Genomic DNA, 20,457 nt, shown 5'->3' with positions numbered 1-20,457 from the left:
CTTAAATAAAATTTAAATCGCCTTTATTTACTGTGTTTGAAGTCTAACTCACTGCAGACACATGAATTTGTCCATGCCCATCTAGCTCTGTTTCGGCCACATAACACAATGATACAGCGCTTTACTCACCATTACAGAATGCAGCGATTCACATCGGCCTCATAGTTTACCTTCCTCCTATGCAGGAAAGTGCAAACTGCCCTCAGAAACATCAAAAAACATCACCATTACCCCTCTTTATTGAACACTTAATATGTGTCCCATACGCTGGGTATTTAGGTTACCTGACCTAATCCTCACCGACACTCTAGGAGGCAATCACATTAAAACTCTCACATTGCAGCAGAGGAAATGAAGGTGCAGAGGAGTGAAGTAACCTGTTCCAAGTGGCACTGGTATGACTGAGCTGAAGAAAAGTATGAAGCAAAACAATGTTAGAGGCACCAGGGTGAAATTGGCCCCCAGGGCTCCTCCCAGGCCCCAGGAGTCACAACTGGGTATCTAATAAAATCAGGAACTGAGAAATTATTGTTTTAGAATCACAGAAGTTGGGAATGTTCAATGTGCCATTAAAAAGAAAAATGAGCCCGGCCGGGCGTGGCTCAGCAGTTGAGCATTGACCTAGGATCGAGGAGATCGAGGTTCAATTCCCGGTCAGGGCACATGCCCGGGCTGCGGGCTCAATTCCCAATGACTCTCTCATCATTGGTGTTTCTGTCTCTCTCTCCCTCTCCTTTCCTCTCTCTGAAATCAATAAAGATATATTTAAAAAAAAAAGGAAAAGAAAAATGAGATCCAGCCAGAATATCAGAAATCAAACTAGACCACATGTCTAATAATTCCCAGTGTGTGCTCTCTGCATTCATTCATTCACTTGCTTGTTTATTTATTCAGCATAAACATTCCATAGAAAATATTTACAGTGGTGCCTCCATTGATGAGCATTTCGGGTTACAAACGCCCTAAACCCTGACGGAAATGCTTCAGGTTTCAAACCCTCCTTGGAAGTGGAACCTGCCCCGCGGCCTCCCCCGAGTGCAGACCCTGAGCCTGGCTGTGGGTTGTGGAGCCCTCGGTTTTCAAATGTTTCAGAACTTGAATGGTCTTCTAGAACGAATCACATTTGAAAATCGAGGTTCCACTGTATTTACTGCACATGGAAAATGTTGGTAATGGCAAAATTAAAAATATAAACATATACAAAAAATAAATAAATAAGCTCTTTGCTCTCAAGGAAGCAGCAGTGTTGGGAAAAGGAAGATGGTGCATGAATCAGCCATTCAGAGGGAGGTGCGAAATCTGCCTGGGGGGCCAGGAAGGCTTCCCAGGGGAAAGAGCAGGGGAAGGACCTCCAGGGGGGCGGGGGAGGCCGGTGACAAGTGCAGGTGAAGCGCCTGGGACTGCAGGCGCTGGGTGCGGGGGGGGGGGGGGGGGGGGGGAGGCCAGGAAGGCGGCAGGCGGGGTGCGAGGGCTGCTTATGTCAGGCTGAGGCACAATTCTTCTGGGGGGTCATGGGTGGGTCAGATTTGCAGTTGGAAACAAAAGTTTAAAAGCCTGTTGAGAAGGGGTTGAAGCCGGGTGGGTGAGCTGCGTGGGGGATTTGAGGCACAGAAGTGATGTGTCAGGTTGCTGGAGGGGCGCCCCTGGGGAGCTGAGCAGCTGGCAGGGGCTGTGGGGAGTGGGGTTCAGGGACCACGGCATCAGTCAGATGGGGGCTCGGAGCACCCGCCGGGCAGGGCTGCAGGCGGGGAGCAAGGTGCGCAGGAGTCGGTACTGGGCTTGGCCGCACATCAGGTGTGAAAGGAGGAAGGGAAAGAAAGGGCAAGCCTGCCTCCCAGGAGCGAAGGGACGCTTCCTGTCCTTGTCCCCAACCCGGGCAGGCTGCAAACAATCCCAGGACGCTGGAAGGAGTAGCAGCAGAAGTCCCTCCTCATCATCATTGGCCCCAGTGCCACCCCTCAAGGCACAGCCCCTGCCAATACTTTCCTGTATTCCTGCAGAGGTTTTCCTACGCCCAGGCCCAACTCAGTTAATTTTTTAATCTCAAAGAGCACTTTTGCAGCAAAGACATATGTGTCACCAAGTCATTGAAGTTTCTAGAGAGAATGTTTGCAGTCAACCACGCATTCACAGTGTTGGGCAAAGTTGCAGGAGTTCATCCTGGGGTGTCATAGCTCCAGCCCTTATTACAGCTGTCATTCAGAGGACCGAAAATTTGCTGTACAAGCCCAAGGGGAACACAGCAGTAATGAAATTGATAAACCTTTTTAATTAACAATTCTCCTATAATACAGGTATGTTCATCTCCAAAATTAAATATAAAATATATTCTCCTCGGTATTCAATGTCCTGGAAATGCCAACAGGATTGTTTGGATATGCACTGGCTTTCAACTGGGGAATTAGCTGTGGCAATTTTTCTTTCTCCTGTGACCTGGATAATATTACTTCTACAAATTAAAAATAAGGCAAATGTCATAAGGATGTGAAGAGGTGACTTTGATGGCATACGAAACTGTAGTTGGATGGGGTCTCTCTCTTTTGCTCTCTCTCACACACACAATACATAAAAGTCACTCAAATTTTCAGAGGAAAAACAAAGTCTACCATTTTTATAGAGCTAAAATAAATCATACTGCACACACTAAATTGTGCATATTTCCATAGGGAATTCAATAGTTGGGAGTTGCTATCAAAGACTAAAATGGAATAAAATAGCCCCATTTAAGATCTCTAAATCTTTCTAAAGTTATGTTTCAGAGAGAACCTGTATCAAAAGATATATTAGAATGGTTAACTACTTGTACTAGGACATTAGGCAAGAAAAAATTTAAGTCTAAATTTGTCAAAGATTAAGTCTTATGCTTAGTATTTTTAACTTAATATGAAAATAGAAACTAATATGTAGCAAGAATTAATTCTTAATTCATTGCTTTCCTTAAAACATGCTTAATATATTAACTATTTCCAGTGGGTGATTTCCCTAGTTCGGGAAATAATTATTATATGAACAATAATCACTATAATAAAGACTAGCTAACATTTATTGAACATTTATTATGTGCCAGGCATTATTATTCCATTTCATCCTTGCAATCCATTATTACCCCCCATTTTAAACATATGACCATTCCTGACTTCTAATATTGGGTATTATAGATTCAGGGGTGCTTAAATAGGGTACTTTGGGGGGACAAAACATTTCAATGGTTTCAAAAGCATTTGTGCAAAGGAGCCCTGTCCAAATCAGATATTTGGAGCTGCTTTGTAAATTGCCCAGGTTGGTTACAGTATAAAGTGGAACTTAAGCTGCTGGTTCCACTCCTGGCACATGAGTCCAAACTTAGAAACATTACCCTTATGCATCTTGGACTAGTGGTTGCCAGGATAGGTGTCCAATGTGGACGCAGAGAACTGCTTCCAGATCTCGAGTTAAGGAGAGGGTGTGTATGTCTTGGGAAGGTGCAGTAGGTGACTGGATAGCTGCATGGACAAGAGCACATACATCATCAGTGAGATCCCACTTCAAACAGAATTGTTGAAGGTAGAATCTGTTGCTGTCAAACAGGCAAAACAACCAAAACAATCATATGCACATTCCCATTAGAATGTTAACAAGGACATTTGATTAAATGAAAAAAGTCCAGATATAGAAGAGTTCGCAGGGTATATTATCATTTGTTTAGAAAGCAGGTGGTGGATGTATTTAAATCCATGCTAAGGTGATCAGAGAATATAACAGGAAAGTTTCACAAGAAATTACCTTGGGGGAGGGAGCTTTTCAGGAATAGAAGAATTAGTTTTCACTGTTTACCCTCTTTTCACTTTTCAATTTTGTAAACATTGTATATGCGTTACTATTTCAGATGATAGCTAGCTAGCCAGCTTTTGATAGCCAGCAGGATTTCTTACACTTTCTCCTTCACACCCAAGTTCCACTCTTCTCCACCCTGTCCTATGCCCTGAAAGGCTGACCACTGGTATCCAATTGGATTTGGCCAATGGGAGCACCAGCAGCAGGTCAGAGAAGAGGGAAAGAAGAGAGTCAAGTCAAAGTATTTATTCAAGTTGACCAAAAATAAATCATATAATAAAACTTTGGGGGGCAATATGAAGAAAATAAAACAGAGCAATGGGATAGAAAGTGTGTGCTGTTTAGGTGGAATAGTCAAGGAAGGACCCTCAGAAAGTAATATGCGGTTGAAATCTGAATGAGCAGAAAGGACCAGCTATTGGAAGGTCCAGGGGATAATCGTTGCCAGCATGGGAAAGGGCAAGGGTGAAGCCCCTGAGGCTGACGCAGCACTCGGTGTCCTAGGAATAGAAAGGAGGCTCGTGTGCTGAGCCCAGGAAGAGAGGGATAAGAGGAGATGTCCTCCCAACCCACTGGAAACCACCTGCGATGACAGCTCTTGCCAATGACAGTGTTCCTGCATAGGCAGAGACAAGGTTGAGAACCATGAGTCATGTGGAGTCCCCCAGTGTGAAAGAGCAGAAGCTAACAGACGAAGAGGAAAGTCACTGGCTCATGGTCATGGGTAAGTTAGTCTCAGGACTTCCAGTGGAACCCAAGTCTCCCAGCTATGCCACTTCTTCCCCAACAGATTGATGGTGATAGTAGAACAAATTTTTGAAGTATTTCTTGAATTAGAATTCTTTTGGAAGCAATGATCCCTGAATGTAATACTATATATAACTCTGTTAAACAAACTATTGAATTGATTAGAATAGTCTGTTTTCCTATTCTAAGGTTAATTTGCATTTAACTTCTTGCATGAGAAAATATCTGGAGAGCTGTATGCTGAGTGGTGGCATTTCAATATATTTTAATTCTTTTTCTTTCTTTTAGGTCTAATTTACATAGAATAGCATCTCCCTTTTGAGGTAGACAGTGCTTTTGACAAATGTTTTTAGGCATGTAACCCCAGGTGATCATCACCGGGCCAAGTTCCCTCTGCCCTTCAGGAGTCAATACTTCTCCCACCTTCAGCTCCTAACAATCATTGACTTCATGTTATCCCAACAGTTTGTTTTTGCCAGATGGCATGTGAATGAAATCATTCAGTAGAGTCTGACTTTTTTCACCAGACCGAAAGCTTTTGCGGTTCATCCGCGTCGGTGTGCGTGTGGGCGGCCTGCTCCTCTCTGCCGAGAGCGTCTCACGTGGGGACGAACCACAGCTGGCTTAGCGACCCACAGCTGGCGGGCGTTCGGTCGCTCCCATTTGGGGGCAGTTATGAAGAAAACCGCTGTAAGCATTTGTGTACAGGAGTTCAGGTGGCCATATGCTTTCCTTTCTCTTTGGTAAATATCTGGAGTGGAATCACCGGGTCACGCTAAAAGTGTATTTAACTTTTGAAGAATCCCCTAATCTGTTTACCGCAGTGGCTGTGCCACTTCCACCCCCCTCCCCACCCGGGATATATGAGGGTTCCGCTGGGGTGCATCCTCCTCAGGACTTGGCATTATGGGTCTCTAACCATTTTAGTCATGTACATAGATAGTGGGTGGTGGTATCCCACTGTGATTTTATTTTGACTAATGATATTGAGCATCTTTTCAGGGGCTTATTTGCCAACCATATCTCCTTTGATGATGTGATGATGCGTCTGTTAAAATATTTTGTCTACCTCTTTTTCTTGAGACATCTGCTTTCTTATTGTTGACTTAGATGCTCTGTGTACAAGTCCTGTATTAGATGTATCTATTCTGTAGGTTTTCTCTCAGTTTGTGGCCTGCCTCTTCATTCTTTACAGTTCCTTTCAAAGAGTAGAATTTTTAAAATTTATCAGTTTGTTTTTAATTTGGTTTATACTTTTTTTCTCTGAGAAATCTTTACCTAACCCAAGGTCACAGAGATTTTCTCCTAGAAGTTTGACATTTAGATCTATAATACACTTCTAATTAATTTTTGAATCAGGTATGCTTTTCCTTTTTAAATATCTTTGTTAAAATAATGCTTTTTCATAATGACAAAACATTTCTGTGTCACTAATATGAAAAGCCGTCGGCTAGACTGCCTTTCATTCTAAGAGAAGTGAAGGCATGAAGCAAAGCTTGGTTCTCCTGAGGATCCCAGGTCCATTGGATTTGCATCTGTTCTCAGTAGTGCCCATGGCTCAGTGCCCAGGAATTTTACGTCATTTAAAAACACAATGTAATGTCTCATCTGGCTCCCTGGTGATTTTCAACACATGACAAGTCAAAGAGTTTTGCCTCCCAACTATGGTAATTCCATAGGCTGTGCCCAGTGCACCTTGGGTTTCCCAGCACTCACAACCCTCTTACCCACCTGTGGCTGCTCATCCTGGAAAGAGACTTTAAGGATAAGGCATTCATAGCCTGCTAGGTTGCTTGGTCTATAATTTACTGTTATTATTTTTCAAATAAGTACTATGCACAGAGAATATACACAGAGAAGTCAGAAAATTAATAAAGATCTTATATTCATTTCGATCTGAATTTCCTGGCAGGAGACTCTTAATCTAGAAAATTTGCCTTGCTTTACAAGTGCTTGAATGTTTGGTTTAACACAGCACTGCTCTAGTGACTGGCCTGTGTTTCACCATCCAAGGTATTGTTTTTCTAAGGTGCAAAAAATAAGCACTTCATTCAGGATCTTCTCATGGGTGAACAAAATATTAAGTTTTGTTAATTTTTGTTAAACTGAGGGAGGGAGGGAGAGCAGGAGGGAGAGAGGGAGAGGAGAAGAAAGATTAATTTATGTGTACTCTACCCTAAGGTTGGACAGAAAGGATCAGATCTGAGTAGGGCCTGCATTGCTACTTGCAGGTTTGCCAAAGGATGTGATAGTATTCAGGAGAGGGGGGGTGGGGAGACTGAACTGGAGCTAGGGCCCAGAGTGGAAGCAAGTCCCTGGTCATCTTACCTCGCTGAGCTGTTAGCCAGTCCTTCTCAAGGCCAGCTGTAGGGCCCACTGCTGCAAGCACACTGCCCGCAGTAGACCTGCACCCCAGCAGGGCTGCCTGTCTGCTCCCAGACTCAGTCCAGCCCTTCAGCCCTCCTCACCCCTCTGCTCCTCTCCATGAAGTCAATCCCAGCAAGTCCAGCAGCCCAAGATCCTGCGGTTCCTCCAGGATTGGACGGCAGGGCCCTGGACACCTACGGGGGAAGTGACAGCGTGAAGAGAAGGGCTCATCCCCGACCAAGGAAGGACCAGATGAGGCCAGCCTGGCTGAGAGCTCCGGAGTTAGGGCCATTAGACACACGCCCTGCGGCTGGGGGTGGGAGGCACCCACACAAGGCCCGTGACCACAGGAGGGGCCCAAGGCAGCCACCACACGGCCTTCACTCAGGCGACGGTCACAGCCAGTCTCACCCGGGGCACTGCACCAAGAACCACAGAGTGGGAGGAGCTGAAATCTGTGCGTCCCGGGAGCTTTCTTTATAAACAAGCAAACAGGCAAAAGACTAAGACAACTTTGGGAGCATAGACCTACATTTGACTTTTCCAGAGGAGAAGGGTGACTGCTGATGGGAAAATAGAGGGCAATTCAGGGCCTTCTTTATGGGAAAGACTCTGCTTCCTCCTCTCTTTCTGCAGACTTGAGCCTCTCAACACACATGTATATTTTCAGGAGACAGAATCCAATTGTCTATGTCTATTGAACCATATGTCTATTCTTAATCAAAGCAGACGAGAAAGGATGGGTCGCATAGTACCAATGTGGGTATTGAAGAAATTTCTCAAAGAAAGGCCGGAGGGCTGGGCAGACACCCCCAAAGTGCACGTCACACTGTCCTAGCACTTGCAATAGTCCTGTCACAGCGTTGGCTGCGTGAGCTCACTGTCTAGCAAAAAGGTGGGGAAACTTTTTTCTGCCAAAGGCCGTTTGGATATTTATAACATCATTCTTGGGCCATACAAAATTATCAACTTAAAAATTAGCTATGAAAAAAGCTCCTAGATTTATAGAATTTTGAGTCCCGCCTGCGGTTGCCTTGGCAGGGCCAGACCGAATGATTTCTTGGGCCGTGCATATGCAGGCCGGACATTCCCCACTCCTGGGGCTAATTGTCTTTTCACAGGACTCCTACCAACCCAGATCTCCCCAGGCAATTACATTTTAAACCTAAAGAAATCTTGTTGCTTTGGTCTCATTCTTCTTAACTATTAAGATAACTGAATCTCCATTCGGTCTTCTATTATTTTTAGCTATCTCTGTCCATAATCAGTGCTCAAATAAAGTTTGATACGAAGCTAAATTTTGGATAACATATAGTCTATGTTTCTAAGCAAATCACTGATAAAATGTGTAGGGAATTAAAGATCTCTCTACCTGGTGATGCTCCATCAGTCAACACTCCTTGTTTCTGGAGATTTGACAAGCTATAAACTCACCTACTTGTACTGCTATCCAGATCTTCACCACGATAGTATTTTAGGAGACTTTGTCATCTGTCTGAAAATTAAGCTAGCCTACTACCTGGCACATCTTAACAGACGAGGGATAGTGCCATTGGAAAGTGACTGGGCCCGCAGCAGGTCTGCCTCAGGCCAGCCAGTAGTGAGTTGGTTCTTCACTTCATGCAGGCAAGATTTCACAGCAGGAGTCCAAGTGATTGAGAGAATCATTAAAGCTGGGGACAGTGAAACAAGGAAGGGCTCAGGATAGAAGAAGCAACAGGAAAGAGCCCAGATGGGGCTGCTTTGGCTCACTGAGAAGTCAGAGAGAAGGGGGCTTTAGAGACAGGTTCAGGGGGTTAGCTCAGGACCAGCTGCTACTGCTCACTGCTCCCCTGGTTGCAAGCCTCATGGGGACCCCTAGCATTTAGGAGATACACCTGTGGGGGGGGGGGTTGCAGGCATGCTTCTGGGAGGGAGAGTGTGTCCTGGATTCTTTGTCTTGAATGTTTTAAAGGCTAGGAGTTTAGGGGAGGTCTTAGGGGAGGATCTCAATAGAATATTCATCAGCTTTTCCAGGTGTGTCCCCTCAGGGTCATGGCCTCCACTACTGGTTTGTGCCAGGGGGGTCATTAGTCATCACAGCTGGTCCTGGCTTCCACCCTGCCTGGGTTTGCTGCTTTTCTGGGTCTGGAGCTGAAATACAGCTGAGGCCTAGATGTTATCTCAAGGAAGGAAAGGCCACCCTGGGGGCAAGGTCCAGCGCCAGTTTTGCCCATTGCTAGGCACCTGGGGCTTTCCACCCTGGTGACCTTCTGTATCTGGCTGTAAATTGCTTGTCCAATTTGTTCAGTTATCTGTCTCAGTTTCCCCATTCCACTTGCCAAGGAATTTTCCTAGCTTCTTACTAACCTGCCTCAGTAGGAAATCTAATCATTGCCCAGGGAGCCTGAAAAGAAATAAATTGATACACAGAAAGTTTTTAGAATAGAGCTGAGACAGAGTAAGTCTCCATATGTACATTTTTGTTAATACTGCTATTATTTTGATGCAAGTCATCAAGGAAATTGTCAGTATTTTAAGTGTCACACAGCCACACAAAGGAAAACATGTCCACAACAATAATAATTGATAATGACAGAATCAAACTACTTCAAAGCTTGCCATCTCAACACATCTACCCGGGTTATAGCAACGAGGAAATTCAGTATCGATTTCCCTGCAGTAGGATAGGAATCTGGCCCATCTGCTGTTGTTGACGTAGTGGTCTCAAACTGTGCCTTCCCTCTTCTTTCGGTTAAGGAACTTTTCCTTCCTCCTGTAATATCTCAGACATCCTGCTGGGTTGAGGTTTAACTATCAGCATAGCCTCAGTAGAAGACACCAACGAGAAACCCAGAGAAACCGGAGGGTGCCACACATCTTATTTGACAGATCGCACTCAGGGCAATTTTCCTCCGCTTCTGGCTCTCGCTCTATAGCTGCCTGTCAAAGAAGCCCAACTCCTCTAAATATTCCCACTATTGTCGTCCACCCTGAAACCCCTGCGCTGAATTCTCCTCCCAGTCCAGACCTGCTGTGGGCTCATCTGTATTCCAAGAGAACTTTGTTTTCTTTTTCCCCCATTCCCTCAACCCTCTTAATCCTCCAGTTCAAGCAATTAGCTCTACAAATAATAGCTGCAATCAAGGTCTAGCACACGTGGTAATTTTCCCCCTAATAAATCAATCAATTCTTTCTGTGGCGTGTGTTCCCCACCCCCACTCCCACCCCCCAACAATCATTAGAGAATTACAATGCTACTTGAGGATCACCAGCAACTTGAATTAGTCAAGCAATGTCAATCAAATTTACCAGATTTTGCTTTAAAGATGAGAAAAATGGGATAGATTCACAAAGGCCTCTTGTCTTAGAATAGGAAGCTTGATAAACCCTTGTTGAATCTCTCTTAGAGAGGCCTTGGAGTGTAATGATCCGTTATACTGACTAAAATCAAAGTCACTGTTCCAATGACAAATCAGACAAACCCAGAAACTCTCATTAAATAATCTAAAAATTAATCATTGGAATAATCAACCATCTAGTATCTCTGGGCAATGCAATACCCCATAATAGCTAACAGGTTAGTATAGCAAAGAAGACAAATAATCCAGCAAAAGGACAAATTTTGACTTCACAACTTGCAAAGAAATTTTTTAGTTAGAGGGGAGCTAAAGGATCGCCTGGCCCACGCTCATCACTGTGCTTCTCAGAGCTGCTTCAGGGTTAGATGTGAGGGGGCTTGGCCGCAGAGCTCCGTGGCCCCATCCCTTCCAAGAAGCTCAAATTTTATCTCTTAATCCATGCAAGAGTTCAGTTGAGGAAATGGTTTCTCTGGTTAAAAATAATTTGAAAATCACCTATGTAGCTGAAACCACTCCTTTCATAAATGAGTAAAGTGAATGCCAGAATAATTAAGGAATTTTTAATTTAGTGATGGACTGGAACCCTGACCCCGGTTCACGTCTTTCTCCCAGTGCTCTGCCCACACCATGCCATGCTGCCCCTCACATGGAGGAAGCAAGTCAGGGAAGAATTCCCATGTGTTTGGAGTTGGGCCTTTTTGGGGGGAGGTTGGCTTTGAATGGCTATAATGAAAAACCGATGAAGCCAAAGCAGTGTGAGGAGAGGCATGAAGCTATGTTGGAAGCAGAAACACAGTCTGCAATTACACTCTCTGTACTCTTCCCAGTCACACTGAAGGGTTAGGTCACCATCCGGAACCTGAAAGGGTCATGGGGGTGGATGGAAAGGCCTAGTTCCATTTTCTTATGTCACTAAATGTATTGCTATTAAGACTGCGAGAAGATTTCAGTAGCATGCTTGGTGAAAACTTGCTGACATTAATGACTCAAATTCTCAGAGCGACTGCAAGGAAAATGGTGTCATCACTGTCATTCAAGACATTTAAGATGAAGTTTTACAAGAAGGCTGTCAGGCATAATGACTGCTAGGTTCTATTATATCACTCCCAGAGGGTGGATCACACACACTACTCTGCAGCCTCTGGGTGGGTGTTATGGAATTTTGAAAAGAATTCACCTGCACAGAGAGGAGGTGAAGTGGGTGTAGGACCCAAGGGGGACTGCCTCCCAACAAGGAGACATCACCGGTGACACATGGTGACTGAGGGTAAATCTATGATCCAGGGCCTGGTCTTGAATTTTGGATATGCTGGAACCTAACCCTATTGGGACATTTTAACAAAATCATGCTCTTGGTGCTGAACAAAATTCAGGAAAGTTTGAAACCCAGCTGGTGTGGCTCAGTGGTTGAGCATCGACCTATGAACCAGGAGGTCACAGTTCAATTCCCGGTCAGGGCACATGCCTCGATTTTGGGCTAGATCCCCGGTAGGGGGCGTGCAGGAGGCAGCCAGTCAGTGACTCTCATCATTGATGTTACTCTCTCTCTCCCTCTCCTTTCCTGTCTCTGAAATAAATAAAAACATTTTTAAAAAAAATTCAGGAAAGTTTGAGCTATAAATAATAGTGTAAATTTATTAATTTACAATGAGAATATTCTCCTCTAGTGACTGGCCATTCATGTCTCCTTGTGTTCCAGCACCAAGACAGCTGCAAACCCCAGTTAAGAATCACGAGGCAGCCGTGTGAGGCTGGGTACAAGCCCGGGGTCTCAGCCTTGGCCCCACATCACAATCACCTGGGTGCTTTAAAGCTAGGGCCATACTCTGAAATCAAATAAATCTAAATCTCAGGGATTAGGACGCAGACAGCAATAGTTTTTAAATCTCCTCAAGTGATTCCAATGAGCAGCCAAGTCTGAGACCCACCAGGTTAGAGTAAAGGGGCCTTTAGGCCCCATCCTTTCCACACAGGGATCCATGCTCTTGCATGTTATAGACCAATGAGGTTTTGTTTTGTTTTTTTAAGTTGGAAACATATATAGGTTTGCCAATTTTTTAACGTGCCAAGCAAGGACATTAAAAATGAAATTACCATTATTTTATTAAAGAAAACAAATCTTAGCAACAAATACTAGGAAGGACATAATTTTAGGATAAAGAGTAACTCACGATGTTGTGTTTATCTTTCTCACTCTAAACTGATGCAGACTTAAGAATGAGTGTCGTCTAATTGCTCTCTGCACCCACAGTCGGGGCTTCTCTTCCTGGACAGCGTAGACATCCAGTTAGGTTTTGGTCGGGGGTATAGCTCAGGGGTAGAGCATTTGACTGCAGTTAGGTTTTGGTTCATTAAACCGCTGTCCTGTACTAACTGTCCCCTGCCCCCTTCCCCCTCTCCTTTCTGTAAAGGCATTAATAGAACTGATTAAGTTGTAGGTAATTTCTGTTCCCAGGCTTGGAAATGTTCTGTCTCTTCCAATTACAGAATATGTTGATTTAATTAGAACTCTCCTTGGACATTTTAAATTAAGGTTTCTGGAATGGGCATGGCACATATACCCCCAGATAAATGCTGGTGCCCCCCTGTTTTTAGTGGACAGTGATGACAATTAGTCTAAATCCAGTGAAGAATTCATTGGGAGGCCAAATACCCTGTGACGAGTTGTTTATTTTTGATCAACTTACATGAATAAAGACTTCCTTCCACCCTAACCCTAACTTTGAGTTCCTCCTTGGAATCTTGCGTATGCCCCATGGTTTTGGGCCATGGTTTGTGTTGCCCCCTCCGCCCCTGAAGGGATCTTGGGATTCTTGAATCAGTTCTATACTTGGTTGTCTATCATCTTGAACTAGACAGCCTCTGGCAAGAGAGGAGAGCTGTGCCCCAAAGTCCAAGACTATACCTTAAGTTCCCCTCCGAGCACACACGGCCTAGAGACGCCTCTATGCTGCCAATGGTGTGAAATAAATCTTCATGTACTGACGTCTAAGCTGCGATCACGGTGGGACAAGAGAACAGAAGCTGGCATAAATGTGCTTGTAACTAGCTGGGCAAGTTCTACTTGCAGACGATTCTGTTCTCCAGGCACCCAAGATGCGTAACAGTGGCCTACTCGGTCCTCATTACTCCCAGTTCAACCAGACCCAGCCTGAAGAGCTTGCCATCTCCTCAAGGTCATGGGCTCCTTAGAATAGCACATAAACTTCCGAATTAGAAGGCCTGGAATTGCATTTAACTCCACTACTCTCTTGGGCAAGTTGCTTTATATCTCTGAGCTTTGGTTTCCTTATCTTTAGAATGGGGATATCATTATCTTTACCACCCCCACATCCATCATCATCGTCATCTACTTTTCCGTATCACTTTATAGAGTAACTGTGAGAATTAAATAAAATAATTTAGGTAAAATACTTACCAAGATGCCAGACATTTGAAGTTTATACTAAACGTTAAAAACTTTTGTCTTAAAAGTTAAGCACTCTGTGTAGGTCAGAGCCTAGCAGGATAATGTGGCACACAGTAGGTATACAATAGGCATGCACCCCCCAGGCCTGTATTTGTGTGCACGAGGAGGAATCTTATTAGAAATGCAGAATTACAAAGCTGTCACTGAATTCCCAATCTTAATGTTCAGATCTTCACAATTTAACCAAACTCACTCGCTACTTAACCTTGCTCATGACCTTGTCTTTTGTCTCCCAGAATTACTTCTGCTGGGACCCTTGCTTGTCTGTGGCAGATCCTTAGAGCCCTCCATCTGACCACAATCTCTGCTTCCCATGACCATGTCCTTGTCTTCTTCACAGACTCTGGAACTTCTCGGACTCAGAATAGCATACCCTTGCTATTGTCCTGAAGCAGCCAAATGTTTGAAAGGAAAGCATTTAGAAACCTAGATATTTGCACCTGCATCTCCATATATATATATTTTGCCAGGAAACACCTGAATCAAATTCTGCACTGGTTCTAAACCATAGATTTGGGACAATAGGAGGACAAGCCCTGGTGGTTGGTGTAGGCACTTCATATCCTTGCAGACCCAATTCAGTGCAATATTTTGTCCTGCTACAATTAACATTTTCCACAATCAGTTAATACCAATAAATAGACCCATGTCTTTTCTACCTCTTCTGCCCCCCCCCCCAAAAAAAACCCCACAAAAATAAAAACACATCAGTATAGGAACTTCTCAAATTGCTGAAAATTTGCCATAGGAACCAAGCCTGTTTCTGAAAGTTTCAACTCACCCAATCAGACAAAAGGCTGAAGGAAGGGAGGCATTTATCAAGTTACAGGGAGGACTCCATCTGTTATCTTAGACCTTTGTTACCAAGAGACACAAGAAGAGATACTCAAGGCAGTTTGAAAGAGTTTTATTTTACAGATTCTTAGTCCAAAGATTTCAAATTAGAGAGAAGAGGAGGCGACCATGGAGAAACGCCACATAAGTGTGATCCAGAAGCCTTTTTCCTGGCAGCCTGCTGGCGTATGACCCGGCCGGAGCCTCCCGCCACGAAGCTGCCTTTTCAGCTGAGTTCCGTCCGTTCGGCTCTGTAATAAATGCAGTCACAGGGGCCGTCGCTTCTCGTCACCTGCAAAGGTCTTGCTTTTGAACCTCACGCTCACAGAAGCCACTTCTCACGATGCCAAGCCAACAGAAGAAAGTCATTTTTTGCATGGCCGGGTTGCTAAGCTTCCTGTGCGCCCTCGGAGTTGTGACAGCCCTGGGGACGCCGCTGTGGATCAAAGCCACCTTCCTCTGCAAAACGGGGGCCCTGCTAGTGAACGCGTCGGGGCGGGAGCTGGACAAGTTCATGGGGGAGATGCGGTACGGGCTCTTCCACGGCGAGGGCGTGCGGCAGTGCGGGCTCGGGGCGCGGCCCTTCCGCTTCTCGGGTAAGTGCGGCCGCGTTGGTTTTCCTAATGCCTTCGCACGCTCCTCCAAGTGTTGCAGGACGTTATTTTTAGGGGCCTTGCCCTGTCTATTGAAGGATTTTTACACAGGTATAAGCCGTTTGAAATACCTAGGACCCTCTGAGCAACCCCTTCTCCCTAGTGTTTATTATTTTGTGTTCATTTTATTGAGTATTGTATCCTTGCTATTTTTATTAGGACAACATAAGTTAAAGAGATGCTCTGGAGTTAAACTTTTGGAAAAGATAAGAAATTAAAATCCTTCTTGAATACTAACATTTACATAAGGAATTAGGGGGTCTTGTTAAAAGGGAGGGACTTAGAGAAATAAAAAAAGCTATAAGAGACGATTTTGGTTTTGTTCTTTTAAAAAGGGTCAGCCAATGCTGTGGGCTCCGTAGCCAAGCCTCGCTGCTTTCCACCCTCTTCACGACTTTGTTTCCTATGCACTTCCCTGTCTCCCTTGCTAGGTCCTCTCCTGGTCATAAATATTTTTTTAAACCAATTTGGAATCACTTGGCTATAGAAATTTAAAGCATTTGGCTGTGCTAACTGGGAAAAAAATAGTTGCCTATTTAGTATCGAAAATTTGCAAGTGACTGACCTTCAAGTCAGGTAGAGAATGTGAGACAGATTTCCCGTCACAATTTTGTGAAATGGAAGTGTTAGCCTCAATATTTATAACCTGCTTATCTTAAGAAGAGAACTTTTAAAAAATTACCATGTGAATAGGCAACTCATTAAATGAAAATTAATAAGAAGTCATTTGTTGTATCTCTCACAACACACATTCAGAAATTATTATTTCAAAAGGGCTGGTTTGGAACAATCTCATGAAGACACAACCAGTAAATTAGTGCATAAATCACTCTTCAGGAAGGGAGGTTACCAACTGAGGCATTTAAAATGAATTATTATTTTGTCTGGGCATTTTTTTTTTTCCACTAGCATAGTTAGAAGGCTAAATTAATTGAATTTATTATTAACATATGCAGTGTCTAATTAAATTTTAGTGCTGGCCTATTTATATTTCTGCAACATTTCTTATACCTTCTTAGCAGTCATTGGACACCAACCTTCAACTCACATGGTGAGTTCATAAGTGATATAAATTTTCATAGGGTGCCAGAGATCCCCCAAGGATTAGTCTTCAGCTTTTCAAGAAATGATTATCCACAAGATTTTACAAACTCTTTTCACTGAAGGGCTTCAGTTTATTGAGGTAATGGGGCTGTTTGAGTTGCTTAGCTCTCACAGGGGGGTAGGGGTGGGGGGGGAGACAAAGCAGAAAGTCATGTGATTCGCAATCGTATTACAAACTGAAAAAAAGGAAAGAGATGAGCCAGATGATTACCTTCGAGTCACTGGCAGCTTGAAGCATGACTAAAGCTTCTCAGAGACGAGTTTAGACAAAAGCAGGGAGCGTACAGTGAGTTTCCTGGAGTCTTTGCATTTTCAACAGAGAAATGTTTCAAAACAGTGACGTTTCCTGAATGCTTACTAGACACTGAGCACTGTGCACACTTTGTCTCATTTAATCCTCGCGGGCCACCTTCCTCTGTGGTTCAGTGAGAGGCGATTTATGGCCGGGTCCTGCGCTGGCCCGTCTGGGTGAAGCTGACCCAGCCAGACCCTCCCTTTGCTGTCGGTGAGGGCCCGCCGAGCTGCTGGGCCTAAGCAATGCCCCCCATCTCACAGAGCTGCATTAACCCCCAGCCGACGAAGATAATTTTACATTTGCTCGTTTGCTCTGTGGTGACGACCCTCTCCGTATGCCCTCCCAGACACGTTAAAACCCATTGATTTCTGAGGCCCAGTGATGTGTATTTACAGTATAACTTTTCCTGCCTAAGCAGAAAAGTATCGTTTGCAATGGAACATCAGAGAAAGTTGGGGAAACTGTAGAATAGATCCAATGGACCCCCCAACAGGCATAGTGCTCATTTCAATAAACACCCCCTCCGCGTTTTCAAAACTTACATCGATGTGCCTCAGGACACCCGCACCCAGATTGCACTCCCCTTGCAGTGCAGCTTCAGGGTCCACAGCTTCCCCCTTGAAATGCCAGCACCTGTCAAGGATGCTCTGTCAACATTCCCCTGAAGGGAGAGAGCCCTCTGATTTCCTTCCTGATGGAAAAACATAGCCCTGTTCACATAAAAGAGTATGAGCCCCACCCTGACTGCCCAATAACGGCTTCCTTCGGGCAAAATTCAGAGCGACCGAAAAGCTCAGCAGGGATGATTCTTTTGTTTCTTCCAGTTCAACTGAAAATTAGATCACAACTCATCTCCCAGAACTTTCCTTTCTCCTTTCCCCTTTAAAGAATTATTAAGCAAACGTCTGGACTTGTGGAAACTTTCCAGTGTAGAAGGAGTGGAAAAGTTACCTCATCAAAGTATCGGTAACTTTGGCCAGTTTTCGTCACGGTGTCATAGTGTCATCAGTTACTAAGAATGTAGATTTCAGTTCTGTTGGACTGCTAAACGCTACCTGGTTTACCAAACTTTTCATTTAGATCAGCATTGGCCAACAGAAACATAATGCAAGCCATCCATATAAGCCACATCTATAATTTCAAATGTTCTAGTAGCCATAATAATAATAATAAAAAGGTAAAAGGAAACAAGTGAAATTAATTTTAATGACATATTTTCTGTAACCCAAATGTCCAGAATACTGTCCATTTAACTGTTAGTGTAAAAAAGTAATGAGCTATTTTACTTTTTTTTTGGTGCTAAGTCTTTGAAGCCTGGTGTAGATGTTGTTCTTACCGCACATCTCAATTCAGACCAGGTGCAGTTCAAGTGCTCACTAGCCATTTCCATGTGGCTAATAGCTGTCATCCTGGAGACTGCAAATCTAGATGGGATTCACTCTGAATAAATTGGGCATTGATGGCGTCCATATTCTACATGAATTTTTGTTTGTTTCTCTACATGCTTATGTGTGTTATTTTTATGTGAATGTTAAGTGTAAATTTAAAACCCAGATACATGGTGTAACATGAGCATGAAGAATAGACCAGAAAAATTTAGGCAATGTTTTTCCTATTAAATGTTCCTATTGACTATCTCTTTTAATTATCACAAGAGTCTTCCCTGCCAGCATGCATGGCTATGCTGGGAAAACTTCTGCTTCGTTTACTCTGGCCAGTTGTCATCTGTTTATGGGTCAGTGGTTCATTTTCTAGGGGTCACTAGCACTCATACCAGTGCTCAATTTCATTCATTATAATGAAGAACTGTTTTCTCTTCAAGTCAACACAAATGGTGGGCTTAATTTATCCTGATATGTCACCTGCAAAATTTTAATGATGATTTTTAAACTCTAAATATGCCATCAAGACAAAAACTGCCAGTTCTGAGCTCAGTGTGTGTGGGTAGGTTTCTGTTTTAATGGTTTGAAACGCTGCAGAACATCGTCAAAATATGATACCCAGGAATCATATGATATCAATCATTCCTAGATCTACTGATCTATTCATTGCCAAGACAGTTCAATGAGCTGGTAAAACATATGGAACCGTTTTGTTTTTTTCGGAAATGTGAAAAATAAAATTTAACCAATCATTTATCACAGCTTACAACTTTAGCCAAACAAAGTATTTTAATTTTCATGATTGAAAACTTATAAAAAGCTTAGTGGAGGTTTAGCTGCTTTCATATTTTAGATAAGCAGAGTTTCTTTACCAAATAAGCATATGGTCCAGACTGCACAAGGAATGTTGCAATTACTTCTGTGAGCAAGCAGGTGGCTTCTCAAACATATTTGGGGATAGAAGAGTTGGGATTCAGGATCTCTGTCACTCTGCCACTCTATCTCCATGGTCTCCTGCAAGTGTGACTGCTGTCTCCTGCTAACCCCACCTGCCTGCCCTAGGTGACCTCCTGGTCACCATCCTCACAGCTGCCAGGTCTTTGATGCACTTCCTTCTGATAACAGCGCCTGTCTCCCCTCCCTTCCTTAGTGCATGGCCTGTGTGGAAGCAGGCTGGCGGGGGCAGAATGGAAGCCCACAGAGTTCACCCGGGAAGGCTACCCGGTGGGAGGGATGGGGAAAGGAAGCAGCTTGCATCATTTCACCTCGAATGTGTGGGCCCTCCTGCCTTTTAGCTCAGGGCCCTAATGTCTGGCCTCACTCACCCATTAAAACAGTATAGCAAATAGAGATTTTGTGTTCCTCCCATTGGAAAAATAAAAGTGATTAGCGGAGTAGAAGAGAGAAATGTTTAAGAAGCACTAGTGTAACGGAAAAACCTTCCATTCCTCTCAGCCAAATAACTCTTTCCTCCTCTGTCCTTTGCAGTCCTCGATGTTCACTGCACTATTTCAAATCACTTGTTTTATAAGTGTTTGAGAATGTGTGTTCTCTGCAAGGAGATCCTGGGCCCAAGAAGGAGGGGGCTGTGTAATATTCGTGCTGGTGCTTCATCAAACAGGACCTAGCACAGTTCACACACACAGGTGCTTAGTAAATGTCTGGTCAACGGGCACTACTGAGAGTAAGCAGCTGGGCTTGAGGCCGGCCTCTGCATCGCACTGTGGACTCGGCCTTGAGCAAACTGCGTCACTTCATTGGTTTCCAGTCCTTGCATCTGAAAAGTGGAAGGTGATGTTAGGTGATTTCTAACATCTCTTCCAGGTCAAACTCTCTATGATCCATGTAATGTGGAACTGGTTGCTCTAGAAAAGGTCCTTCCGGCTTTAAAAATGCACGACCCTTCTGTCCCCACCTCGTAAAGCCTTCCTAGCAGACGCAGCCCATCATCGGGAGAGCAGGCTTTGCGCGCCTTTGTCTTTGGGCCTCAAAGCCCGTGGTTCTTGAGTGTCCTGAAATACCCGCCGCTTGTCAGCGCCAAAGCGAGTTTCACTGCCCAAGCGAACGCTTCGTTCCCGGTCATAGCCTTTTACTTTCTGTGTAAAAACTCGCAGGTTAAAGGGAGAATGAATGAGCCGCTTTGGCGATTGAGGGAGATCGCCGGTGGTTCCAGGAGCAGGAGCAGCCACACACGCAGCCTAGAGGGTGCCGCTGAGAAAGCAAAAGAGGAAGGCCACCGGCAGTGAGAGGCTCACCTCCGACTTCCTCCAGTTTTTTCTAGAAACTCCTCTTGCATCCTCACTGAAAAATTCCTCTTTCCTGAATCTGATTTGTTCAACTGATAATGGCAAGAAATTAGGAATGACCAATATGTTTAATACTTCGAGAGTGTTCTTCCCCAGAGGAGGAACTAAAGCAGCAATTATCCTCAGAGTGGTGGGAAATATGGAGA

General features: G+C 44.1%; 1 protein-coding gene across 1 annotated transcript in view; it reads left to right on the top strand.

Annotated features, from left to right (window-relative positions):
- Positions 1–14,914: 14,914 nt before the first annotated feature.
- CLRN1 (clarin 1) overlaps positions 14,915–20,457 on the top strand; it is a 37,119-nt gene continuing 31,576 nt past the window's right edge. The window contains exon 1 of the mRNA XM_016216698.2: positions 14,915–15,167. Coding sequence (XP_016072184.2) covers positions 14,915–15,167 — 253 coding nt within the window. The remainder of the gene's footprint in view (positions 15,168–20,457) is intronic.

The sequence above is a fragment of the Miniopterus natalensis genome, chromosome 6, assembly GCF_054644295.1.
Source record: "Miniopterus natalensis isolate mMinNat1 chromosome 6, mMinNat1.hap1, whole genome shotgun sequence".
NCBI lineage: Eukaryota > Metazoa > Chordata > Mammalia > Chiroptera > Miniopteridae > Miniopterus > Miniopterus natalensis.
Note: the sequence above shows the minus strand (reverse complement) of the source record. Positions and strands in the feature narration are given on the sequence as shown.